Source organism: Symphodus melops (genome assembly GCF_947650265.1).
Source record: "Symphodus melops genome assembly, chromosome: 11".
NCBI lineage: Eukaryota > Metazoa > Chordata > Actinopteri > Labriformes > Labridae > Symphodus > Symphodus melops.
This window is the reverse complement of record NC_136701.1, coordinates 4,135,398-4,148,148: the sequence shown is the minus strand read 5'-3', so window position 1 is coordinate 4,148,148 and position 12,751 is coordinate 4,135,398. Positions and strand designations below refer to the sequence as shown.

Below are 12,751 nucleotides of genomic sequence, written 5' to 3'. Positions count from 1 at the left end.
AAAAGGCATGAAAGTTTTTTATTCTTTAGTTCTGTTGGAACACATTCTCCACATTATTTATGACACTCTGAAGCATGACAAGCTGACAATCTCATACACTTAGACATCGTAAGTAAGGTCGATCAGTCATGGACAACTTGATGCTTCATGTTTATGGGTTTGCATTCACTACTATATAAACTTTGCATACATAAATAACAATAACTGTGCATCTCATATCAATATACACATTCGGTACATAAATACATGTGTACAATGACACAGCATAGAAATAGAATTTGATGCATTATGAAACGATGGAATTTAAATATACACAGATTCCTTGCTCGTTCCTCACAGTACATCTTGCTGGCAAATTGCACAGATTTTCTCGCAAGAATAAATATACAGAGTCTGCCTGGATAAATGAACGAGGACTCGGTGGAGAATAATTCACAGTCGATAACATTCAGTGCATCTGAGACCCTGTTTTACAAGCCATGAACAAAGTCACATGTTCTGACACAGAAGCTCAGTGAACGCTACGGGTCAAAAAATGGAAAATGGAGTGATGGAGTCGTGAATGAATTTGGCAATTTGCGTGTGTAGCTCAACCCCTGCTGTCACGTACATGTAGCTCACATTACTAACATCTGGAAACATCAAAACATGCATATTCATGCCCAGTGTTTATGTATTGGCGTTTTGTTTGCTGGAGATTGTTGATATTCCCTTGAAGAACGTATAAAAGAAACGGATGTAGCCCCTAGTTTTAGAAGTGAAGACAATTCAGAAGTTCCCTAAATCTCTCTAACAGCCAGCAAGGGGCGACTCCCTAAATCTCAGTGATTTATTTCCTTTGTAAACATTTTCAAAATATGCATATGCACTCAACCATTTTTTTTTTAAGTTGTCTTTAAATGAGCACTTCTCTTTAACTTTTTCTTTTTCTGGCGGATTAATATTTTCAGACCAGGATGTGAAAGAGGAAGCAATTAAAAGTGATACTGCAAATGTGAATCTTCATGATTTTTGATATACAATGTAAGGCGATGTAGATTCAATGTCAGACTAACCCGTAATTTTCACATTGTACGACGCTGCGTTTTGTCAGCACCACGGATGTGTTTCATTCACTTGCTGCTTTGACGTGATGTTGATAAAATGATGAACACGATCAGCAGTCTGTATATTGTGTTTTATTTTGAAATTTATTAGAATCTCTGTGCATCGTCTGACTTCCTTTTGCATGTCTTCGCAGTTATATTTCCTCCCACAAAATTTGCCATGCTTTGCTATCAAACAAACAGGGTTTTTCTAAAGCTTTGCTGCGCCTCCTGCGCCGTCATAACTTGGGGGCCCCTAGGGGTCACACACCCCACTAGTATAGTATACTTTGTTTGTCTCTAAGGTTGGGGCTACCTGGTATTATCAACACGTAACAATGGTTATCCACTCTTTGTCTCCAAATGTGGACATTTCTAAAGGTTTGGCACGGGTTCTTCAACATTCTTCAACAATTGTATGACGTGGCTACATTCACTTCTTTATACAGTCTCCAATCTCTCCTGCCTCTGAAATCAGACTGCCAAATGCTTTGTCACTGTAAGAGTTAGCATATCTGCCTCCTCATCCTGGGCTTAAGTGTAAGTGGCCTCTGATTCTCAGATCAGCAGCAGTTGTTCCCAGAGAGAAATGCAAAACCCCTCACCCCCTAACCGCCCTCCCTCCTGTCCCACCAACTGCTGACTGAATGGCTGTGCAGGTTCCCCCCTTACAGCTGCGCTCTGTTCTCCTGGACCAGGACAGAAAAGCCAAACTGCTGACTCCTTTGACCGCTGGCTTTGAAATGGAGCTTGTTTTTGTGACTCAGTCCTGCTATAAATAGCTCTGTGTTGTTCACATGCCCCACTGAGAGCATCACGTCACATGCCGGGTCAGGGGGCTAACGTCGGCACTCAGAGCGCAAACCATCAGAGACATTAGTAGAGACTAAATTTACCTGACATTGGTAGAGGCGGGTGACGTCTAAAGGGTACACGGCTGTGTTTGTGCTTGTGTTTGTAGGATGATGCTGTGAACGTTTAGGTACGACTCAGGGATCTGGCGTGGAGTTTGAATTCAGATATGACTTTTAGTACTATGTAACCTTCTTTATGGCACATTCATAACGCTGAAAAAAGATCTACTGCATTACTTTGCATGCATGAACGCTGATTGAACCCTTTCAGCACCTTTCATTAAGCATTCCCAGAACGCCTTTGTCATTGGTGTTGTGAGAGAGGAAGACCAGGTGAGTGATTTCTGCACTACGACGTGGTCCATCATCTTTGTAACCATGCGATGAAGACTTTACAAACAAGAGTTCACTTAAGAAATGATTCAGAGCTTATTGTGTTCATGGATGTCGCAGTGCATCATGGGATGCATGGCTCTAGTTGGGTTCGGACAGACTCAAGACAGAGGCGATGGCGACCATGAGGAGGGTGGAGCTGGCGAGGATGACTGCGCCACCGGACCGGTAAACCTGCCTGCCGTTCAGCGGCTGCACCGGTCTGAAGGTCCCCACCATCGGCTTCCCATCCTGGAACTTGAGCTCGGAGAATGCCCTCAGCTGGTGGAACAGAGGAGCAACAAAAATGTTAGAGTTTCAAACGTGCAAATTCAGATGGAGCAACATCGGATTTTAACGCTGTGTTCATATCTCATCATAATGAAAGTATATGATGCAGCTAATTATCAGATATCCTGTCGACATCTGTGCAGCATTTATATTCTCGGCAGACAAATGAGATTTCACAGACATGTTTCGTTTTCTCTGAGATTTAAACTGGTTGAAAAGGAGGATCAGGTGTGACCTTTATGTTCAGGATCTAAAAGGCTTTTGGTTTCAGGGCCATGTTCAGAAACCAACAGTTAGGAAAGGTATTAAAACAAAACAACAAGCAGTGGTAGGGCTTTCAAATGTGCTGACCTGATCAATGCTCAGAGGGATGGGAGTATCAAAGAGAGTCCAGATCACGGCCTCGGTGCACCCGGGGGTTGTCAGAGAACCCTTGTAGCGGTAAAACAAGGTCAGATTCTGCTCAGCTGGGATTATTTGAGCCAGAGAGATTGGCAGTAGAGACGTGTTGCCATCTGAAAATCATACACAAAGGATAAGTAACACAAACAGGCCTGCACTGTTTAATCATGTTTGCGTGGACTTCAGCTCTCACCTTTGTCTTTGATGCTTTTCAGAGCGTTGATGATCGGGTCATACTTCTTGTTTGCACTGTTTGATACCTGAAAAGATAAATATATACTAGTCAGCACTATAGTGTCATCTCCATGTCTGATGACAGAAGATTCATGATCTTATTCGTTTATGTTGTTACCTCGTAGAAAAACCCAAGAACTGCGACTCCCTCCGGGTCTGATAGCGCCGTGGTCAGGTCGGTGAAGTGGTGCTTCATGTGGACAATGTGCAGCTGTGGAGAAAATGTTGCTGATGTCACAACTTACTTCTTTTCAGTCTTTTCTTTTTGCAGTCTGTGTATACAATCTACTATTGAATAGAACAAACAAAGATGTCTCGACTTTATCAGGCTGCTGCAATGTTTGACTTTCTGCTCGGACAAAAGACGCAGATATCCTGGATATTTTATTTTATCGTGTTTGTCGCGTACCTGAAGCATGATATTATTCCTCTGTGCCTTTGTGTCAACAAACTGTTAATAGACACAAATAAGACTCATTGTGTGACAGTTTCCTCTGTCTCAGAGCTCAGGCCGTGATGCTAATGTTGAGTAGAGGTTGTGAATACTTTCACGTGTGTCAGACAGTACAGCCAAACAAACTCACTAACTCACCTCTTTTGGGGTGACTTCTATTAAAACTACAGTGACACACTCTTTGATAATGCAATGACTTCTGCAGACAATGAAGGAAAGACAGGAGGACTATCAAAGGGGGAATATAGATGCTTTAACAGGATCCAGATCCCTATTCAGCCTGTTGGTTCTTGCGATATTTATGTTTTTCCTTCAATCTGAATTTCACAGACACAAACAAAGAGATCCCCCTCTGCACCGTCCTCAGAGGAAGTAACAGAGGCGTTAGACACGACACGATTTCAGCTGAGCCAGTGAGGGGAAAAAATTGGATCCATTTTAGTTCTTCAGTGTATTTCTTTGTTTTAACGATTTTGGCGCCACCTGTGGACAGAGCAGCACCTCTAAACTCTGATTTCGTCCTGTGCATGCACAGACAGTATCCTCACTCTCATCCTGCTTTCCTTTAACAGTCAATGTCTCTCTCACTGTGAGTCTTTGCCTTGGAAAGCCTAGTTCTCACTTACATAAACTTCCTGAAAAAGGGCAAAAGCCTGACACTGACACCAAGTTTTAGACGTTTTGACTCAAAGTTATGTCATCATCTGGGGACCCGTTATTCTTTGTAAACTGTTTAAGACATGCTGTGTTAATTAAAATAAACTACCTCCATGGGATACTGCTCCCCATCGATGGTGTGTTCAGAGCCAGGTCCTCCATTTTTGCCCCAGTGCAGGTGGAACTGCACCGCCTTGTAGGTGGTGGGCAGATCTCCACCTGAGACGGTGCTCACGTGAGGAACTCCAACTTGAACTGTTGTTGAACAAAAACAGATGATGAAGAGTTCTTACAGCCGTTTGAAAGAGATAGTGAGTTTTCCCGGTGCATTCCTCTATATGCTCACCAGAGTGTCCGTTGTTCTTGATCGTGCCTCTGAAGCTCTGCTGGTAATTGTCGAACTTAAATGGAGTCAGTCGCTCATCTTTCAGAGTCTTTCTGGTGACGACGTTGATGGGGGATTGGTGTCTTCCTCCGCAGTTGCTGTTTGCGTGGTCCCACTTTTCTGGCGCTAAAACAAGAAAGAAACTCCTCAGGGATGCAAAATCGGGACACAAAAGTGGGTCTTGTGTGCCTGAAGGAAAAATGCTTTCAAAAATATATGAAGTGTTTATTTTTCCACAAGTGTGTTTCATTCAGTTTATCTGTTCTTTCACGCTTTGACAAACCTGAGCTCCAAACTGCACAAATAATCTTTCATGAAAGAGTCGTTGGCGGGTCCTGGGGCTCGACCAGTTAAGAACCGCAGCTCTGATAAATTCAGAGCTCTTGACTTCAGTTGTAGTGCTTGTGTATTATTGCACTTTGAATTATTTAATTAAACATCTTCTTTGATAAAACAAGTCACAATTTATGCTTACCATTGCACTGATGATCACAGCTGAACTGGGACTGATAGCACCAGTCTGAAACACAGGAAATTGTGCAAAAGTTTTTTCATCGTGTCATCATCAACAGGAAGTTATTCAAAAAAACAAAACACACTCTTAAACCTTACGCCATTAAGCCTCAGCCTATTGTGAGAGCCGTTTGAATGTTTCTTTTTAAACATACACTTTGAAAACTGTGCGGAGTGATTATTTAAAAAGCGTCCTATTATTGACAGTTTATTTATTTTCCTTGTTGCAAACAGTGAATTGTTCTCTTATTAGTTTAAAGCAGCGGTTGTTATTCCGGGCCCTAATAACACAACAAACTGTCTTCCTATATTCACCAAAAACAAAAGTTTGCGTTTGTGCTTTATCTTTCCGTGCTATCAAAACAAACATAGCTAATCTTTAGCATCAGCCAGGTCCTATTCTCACATGTTTGTCTGAGGGTTTATTAATATTTCACAATTGGTTTGCATGTTTCCACCCCGTGCTCGGAGACAAATATCTGCAGCTATCTCACAAATCAAATATTTATGGAAAACACACATGCCATTGAGAAAAAAAGGGTTTCTCTCTGTGTTTGTAAAGGAAGTCGCTGCTGGGTTTCTTTGCCATGTTGGTGAGCCTTTTCCTGCTGCTCCTGCATGATAATGGGGACTGAAAATAAACCAAGCAGGGGGGCTACTTTTAGGGGGAAGTGTCCAGATTCTCACACATACGCTGATTCACTAAAGAGGTCATAAAAACTAGAAGAGGCTGCATGTTTTTTAAATGTATCTTCGCAGGATTTGTTTGAAGCGCAGCGTGACGACAGGAGAGGGAAAACGTTTCATATAACGCTCAACTTGTGTTCAATCCCCATCCCATGTGTGATGTGTCCTTGGGCGAGACACTTAACCCAAGTTGTGTGAATGTGTATAAATGGATGAGTTAATACTGACGGACTCTTTACTCAGCAGCCTCGTCAGTGTGTGAATGTGTGGGTGTGACCTGCTGCTTTGAGGACGAGAAAAGAAACAAACAAGCGAAACACTGATTCACAACTGATATAACCAATAATAGACAATGTTGACATTGTTTATCAAAATGAGTAGAAGAACTGGTATCACTTTGTTTTCAAAGTATCACTTTGTTTTCAAAGTGATACCGGTGAATCTTGTATTCATTCATGTATTCATTTTAATTATCCTTACTGTTTTTATGTCATTTACACAAGTTATTCTCTAAGAAGTTCTCGTTAGTCTCTCTGCACAGTTCCCTCTGTTTCAAAGGAAGTTGGTAAAAAAGCTTTTATGTGTTGTGCTCCTTCTGATTGGAACAAGATACCTTTAAATCTTCGTTCGTTGTCATCATGTCACTCATTTAAAAACATTTGTTTTCTTACCTTTAAAATGATATGTTTTCGGTAATGTCAACACAAAACCTCTCTCCTCTAAAGGTGTCTACTGTTGTTGTTGTGGTTGTGGTTGTAATGTTGTATCTGTTCTTTGTTGCATGTATTACTTTGTTTGTTTTGTCTGTAGTGTGTTAGGTGTTGTCCTTATATTATTGCTGTATATTGTACTTATGTCTTTGTAAATATCTTGTCTGGGACCCCCTTGAAAATGAGGTGATACACCTCAAGGGGCTTATCCTATTATATAATATATTTCAACAAGCTCAGTTCTATTTACTATTTGCCGTTAATTCTCTGGGTCCACACAGGATGTCAAAGAATATAATTCATAATTATATAATAATTCATAATTATATAATTAATTCCAAACCTTGACTCACTTTTACATTACAGGCTGTTTGGCCTGACAGGGTGGGGAAAGGCAGGGGAGCTGTGTGATGTGTCATAAATCTGCATCAGAGGCAGCAGGAGCCAAAATCAGGCTTATCAAAGCAACATGCAGGACATGCAGCGGTGTGAGTCTCACAAAGACGAGACGTTCAGATAACCTCTGATAACTGTGACCAATCGCTGACAAAAATGTGTTCATATACAAAAAATCTGATGAATAAGGTTTTCTTTTTTTCAAACGGTCAGGGAGTTTTTTTTTTTTTAAATGTATCTATTACTGCTTATAAATACAGATTCAGGGTTCTGGTTTTATCAATTTAATCGGCTTTAAATGTAATTTCTTACTCATCAGAATTGATACATTTGTATTTATTTTTTATCTAACCAGCAAAAGTATCATAGAGATGAAGAATCTCTTTTACAAGAGCATCCTTGTTCAGACAATTTACTTTGTTTCAGACATTAAACACTGAACAACAATGAACATAAATAAATATAAAAGCCTTCATCAAAGTGTGTCATGAATTAACAACAAGGAATCTAAAAGGGGCTCTAAGAGTGAGTTAAAACGTCGACAGTCAGATAATTTTTGCCTCAAGATACCGAGCATGCTTGACCGCCATTTTTGTAGTTTCTAGAAATCTAGGAACAGTGATAATTTTTGTAGTTAATACTTTACAGAAGACGTTACTCAACATTTTCAGCCCATTTATGATTTTTACTTTATGAAATGCGACTTAAATCGTTTTGAAATGAGTAAAATGTCTAATGGTGAACTTGTAATAGAATAATTTTACGTCTTTTGTTGCTAACGGAATTAAATGACCTGAAAACTCTATTTTTAAAGCCCGTGGTGCCTTGTGTTCTCCTCGGCCAATCAGATTTCTGTCCGCACACTCGCAGCCAATCAGCGCTCCCCTTTGATCTTTTGTGCGGCACAGGGCAAAATGAACAGTATGAATAAGGTGCAATGATCCAAGTCAGAATTCTGCCAAGAGGGTAAAAGAATAAAAACAACATGGAGGAAACCGTGTCGAAGAAGAAGAAAAAAACAAAGAGAGCTCGTGCGTGTGTGCACGTCGAGCAGAAAGTAACGTCATGTGGCGGATCTTTTCATGCCATTGTGTCTTTGGTAGAGCCAGACATAAACTGTGCGGAGCTGCAGACGCTGCGTATACACAAAAACACGGTTCAAAAGAACGGGGGGGCTCCCCCCCTCCTCCACTTGAGCCGAACCAGGTCTAAAAAAAAAAAAGAAAAAGAAAGAAAAAGAGGAATAGAAAAATCTCTTTATGATGTTTTTGCAGACGAGCGAAACAACTCTAGGATTTCAGGATGGTTTTATTTAGTCCAGGTCTCCTGCTTTAAATGGCACAAAGAAACAAAAAGAGTCACTAACCCCCCCTCGGGGATTTTAGCATAGCCTACTGTGAGTCAAATAGGTAATCTCAGAGAAACGCAAAGTATGGCAGACACAAATTCCGTTGCAGACTTTTGCATTGACCATTTGAGGTCCTCCTCAGATTCAGTCTGTTCTCTGCTCATATTTGCACAGTGAAAAACAGAAGCATCTTCACAGAGTCTGCAGAACAGACACTTCATGTTTAATAAATGTAAACTTCTGTCATCACAGATCTGCCAACAGATTGATAAAGAGTCACACCATTAAAAAAACAGCAGCGTGGATCATGGCTTTCTTGGCACAACACTTTGGAACACTGACAGTATTCAGTATTAATTCACACTTTTATTCTCTTGAAGGTTTAAAATACACTTTTTGTTGTTTCTCGGAATTAATCACGCTGGCCAGTCTAAGCACGACAGACTTGATTTAAGATTTTCCTCCGCCTTTTACGCACTCGTTACGCAACGACTCCTTAATGTTCGTACAGACAGCCAGCCTTTGAGGGGTCTCAGACATCAGTCGGTCATTAATTACTGACAATTTGATTCATCGGGTCTTGGTAGACTATCTATATTCGCGGCTTTTTCAGCGGAATTAACACCTCATATAGTCAGTCAGCGCGCAGCTCGCCGCTTCTCTCTCTCTCTCTCTCTCTCTATCTCTCTCTCTCTCTCTCTGCGGCAACAGGGACGCAAACGTCTGTCATTGGCTCAGCGTGGATATGAGCAGGTGCACGAGAGAGAAAGGAATAGACTGTGTGTGTGTGTGTGTGTGTGTGTGTGTGTGTGTGTGTGTGTGTGTGTGTGTGTGTGTGTGTGTGTGTGTGTGTGTGTGTGTTGGGGGGAGCAAGGAGCTCAGCGGTGAAGAGTTGTAGATGACCACGTCGGACACATGGAGGAATGCACTGGGCCACATAAGTGGTAGAGGGACCTCTGTGTGTGTCTGTGTGTTGTCTGTGTTGTGTGTGTCTGTCTGTGTATGTATGTGCGCGCGCGGAGAGCGAGTTTTGGTGCTATAGAGGAACCTCTTTTTGGTGAGCTGCAGCGCTTTTTTTTTTCTTCTTTTGCCTGCAGAATACATTTTTGGATTTATTTCCTTTGAATTACAGGATTCCGTTAACTTTAAACTTTATAATGAAATAAAAGAGTTGTAATGTTGGAGAAAAGTTAAGCCTCTCCCTGATGCATTATTTTTTTTTTAGAGTAGCCTAATCTTCAGTAAAACCAACATGAAATTCAGATATGATTGACATAAATGCTTTGATGTTAAATAAAATCATATCATTCTAATAACAGACAGATATAGAGGAAAGGAATATTAGATATTAATAAAGAAATGAGATGAGTAAGCCCCATAATTCGGATGACAGACCGAGCCTTTCTCTACTTTAATTAGGACCTGTCAAAATAAAATCCTTCAGATATTTGTTCATGCCTGAGATGTCACTCACCTCCGGCTCCCGTGCAGAGGGTCCAAAGTGATGCCAGCAGAGCGGACACGACGAGCTGCTGCATTCTGGAGCGGGTGCGACTCGGCGGAGGGAACGGAAAGGTGTCTTGTTTTTTTCCAATGTGATCGCATTCTTGCAGGGGGTCTCATACTTATCTATCAGCATCCCCTCGACAGGAAAGAAAGTGTGGCCCCGCCCCCTTTTGGGCATCGCCTCTAATAGCGTCTGCGCTGATACTGCGAGGGGGGGGGGGGGGGGGGGGGGCAGACACATTCACGAAGGAAAGAAAATGCAATCAGCGCGGAAACAGTCACAGCGGGGAATCACAATGGAAGGGTCAATTATTCATGCAGGCGGCTTTGTGTGCTCCACAGGTAACCAAAGGTGGTGCACAGTTATCTTTACAAAACAATTAGTTGACTAAAGGAGCCCCTGTTTGCATACAGTCGATTCAATGTAAAACATGACATCTTTTTAAATCAAAGACGTCACGTGTTTTCTTTCCCTTTTGATCAAAAGGCTCTTTTTTATAAGCTTTATTAATGGGAGGTTTTTAAAAGGAGCACACTAAATTAACTCCTTTGGTGACTTCGATTCTGTCAAAGCTACTTAAAAAAACTTGAACATGTTTAGTTTAAAAGGAAATCATACATCTCAGACTACATCAGCTCAGGCGAGTGATAATGTGTAGTTCTTCATTTCAGCAGACATCTCAAAAAAGCTTTATCGAGGCCGTTTATTAGGTGAAAACTGGAAACAGTCCCAGTGTCACAGTGTTAAGTCTCAACTCTGTCAGTGAAAGGTGCCATATTAACCTGTGGCTCCTTTCCCTCATGCCCTCCCTCCCTGATTTCTCCATCCACAGTCCTCGCTCTACAATACCCCCCCCCCAAAAAAAAAAAATATATATATCTGGGGCTCTTCACGAGATTTGATATGAAGTTCTGTGATTTTAAACAGCATGACTGAGGTTTAAAGAGTTTCATAGGTGCAGAGAGATTCTCTCTCTCTCTCTCGCTCTCTCTCTCTCTCTCTCTCTCTCTCTCTCACAGACACACACACACACACACACACACACACACACACACACACACACACACACACACACACACACACACACACACACCTTTACCTGTGAGTCTGGATCTTAACAGAACACCTTAAAACCTTCAGAAAGGTTTTTATTTTCCAGGTCACTTCACCCTCTCTTCAAAAGTCACCACGTCAGTGCAAAGCTTTGCAAAAAAACCCCTCTAAAATGTCTTTGAGTTTCTCCTCAGAAAAGTTTTAGCTGAACTGAAACCTGAACACACTCCTGCTGAATTATTGATCCTGCTGAGTGAGGACGATGAGGGACGATGGCACATCTTTATCCTAAAAACCTGAATCAGCTGATGCTGCTTTTCTTCAAATCTTCTGTCAGCAACCATAAATGAGAACAGAGATGCATAGTGATGATGGTTGGTGTGCCTGAAAGTCAATCTTATTTATATTGCTCCAATGTATAGAAAATGTCATCTGCAGATACTTTATAAAGGAGCAGCTCTAGATCTTACTCTTTGTTATATTGTCGAAAAAGGACAAATATCTGTGACAGTGGAGAGGGAACACTTCCTTTGAGAAGCAGAAAACAGAAGCAGAACATCTGCAGAAGCTGTGTCCAGTTTAGAAAGTGTGTGTAAGGATGTAAAGTTGGTATTAATAGTTGTAGCAAGGGCAGCAGGTCAAAACACACCAACATCCAGAGAAAGAGATCAGGGAGCTCAGCTCTGGAGAGAGACATGAGCTTAATGGTCCCACATACGTCTCGGCCTATAGCAGCATAAGGAAGCTAGTCCAAGCCTGAGACTAGTTTATCACAAAGGAACGTCCATTCCTAAACATAGGGAAGGTGTCTTCCTCTCGGACGCCGACTGGTAGATAATTCCAAAGGAGAGGGGTCCGACAACAGAGGGCTTTCCTTCCATAGTACATTTAGAGACCATAGGTACGAAGAGCAGGCCTGATAACTGAACTCTCATGCATTTAGAGACTGTAGAGACACACCGAGAGAGAGTGTTTGTGGAATGACTAGCAGGAAAGGGTCGAATCACAGGTCAGATTCAAACCTGATCCGTCCACTTGGACTTCAGCCTCTGTATCTGGATTACTATAGGCTACCAGCGTCCAGGTCAGAGATTATACTTAAAGTTGTAATGGTTATGAAAGTTCTCTAAAGGAGGCACAGAGGAGCATTTAGCATGTTGTTGGGACTCAGAACAAATAATAAAAAAGCTGTGTTTCCAGATAAAAGAGCTGCACCATCCACAGTGGAAGGAAAGCCTTCTCTGCTGAACGCCTCCAGAGCCAGCGGTGAAATGATGATGTGCTGCTTAGCAAGAAGAAGAAGAAGAAGAAGAATTGGTCAAGAGATCACGTAGCACCTTATAAGTCTATTTCACTTCCCTCACATGTTCCTTATTCAACTTAAAGTTTCAACACTAACTCACAGGAAGGAGATGACTGTTGATTCACATTAAAGATCTCACCATTTACCACGAATCATTGTGGAACTAAGACATGTCTAACTGTGAAATTATGCGAATGTCTCTTGATCTGATTTCCTGATAGTTGGCTGTGTTGAAGAAACTCCACTGTGAGGTCTCCCATGGAGTAACAGCGCCACCTGGTGGACAAATAAGGGGTAGACTTATCCTTTAGTGCTGGAAGGAGTTTTCACATCATCGTTTAAATCTCCCTGTAGATTAATTTTTTTCAGATATTTATACACGTGACCAGACACTGTGTTGTAATAATAAGGCCCTCACAGGAGAGCAGGAGGCTTTGAAAATGAGATTTTTGATGCTGGAGAGGCGGAGAGAAAAGAGAGATCAGTAATGTTAAGAAAAC

General features: G+C 41.5%; 1 protein-coding gene across 1 annotated transcript; it reads right to left on the bottom strand.

The window, feature by feature from the left end:
* Positions 1 to 1,272: 1,272 nt before the first annotated feature.
* Positions 1,273 to 10,054, bottom strand: ca4a (carbonic anhydrase IV a). Its single transcript, XM_079355205.1, has 8 exons — positions 9,863 to 10,054; positions 5,210 to 5,254; positions 4,696 to 4,860; positions 4,459 to 4,604; positions 3,357 to 3,449; positions 3,198 to 3,264; positions 2,954 to 3,117; positions 1,273 to 2,593 (listed from the first exon to the last, which is right to left on the bottom strand). Exons 1-8 carry the CDS (start codon positions 9,924 to 9,926, stop codon positions 2,414 to 2,416), a joined length of 924 nt encoding a protein of 307 aa, XP_079211331.1. The 5' UTR covers positions 9,927 to 10,054; the 3' UTR covers positions 1,273 to 2,413.
* Positions 10,055 to 12,751: the final 2,697 nt, after the last annotated feature.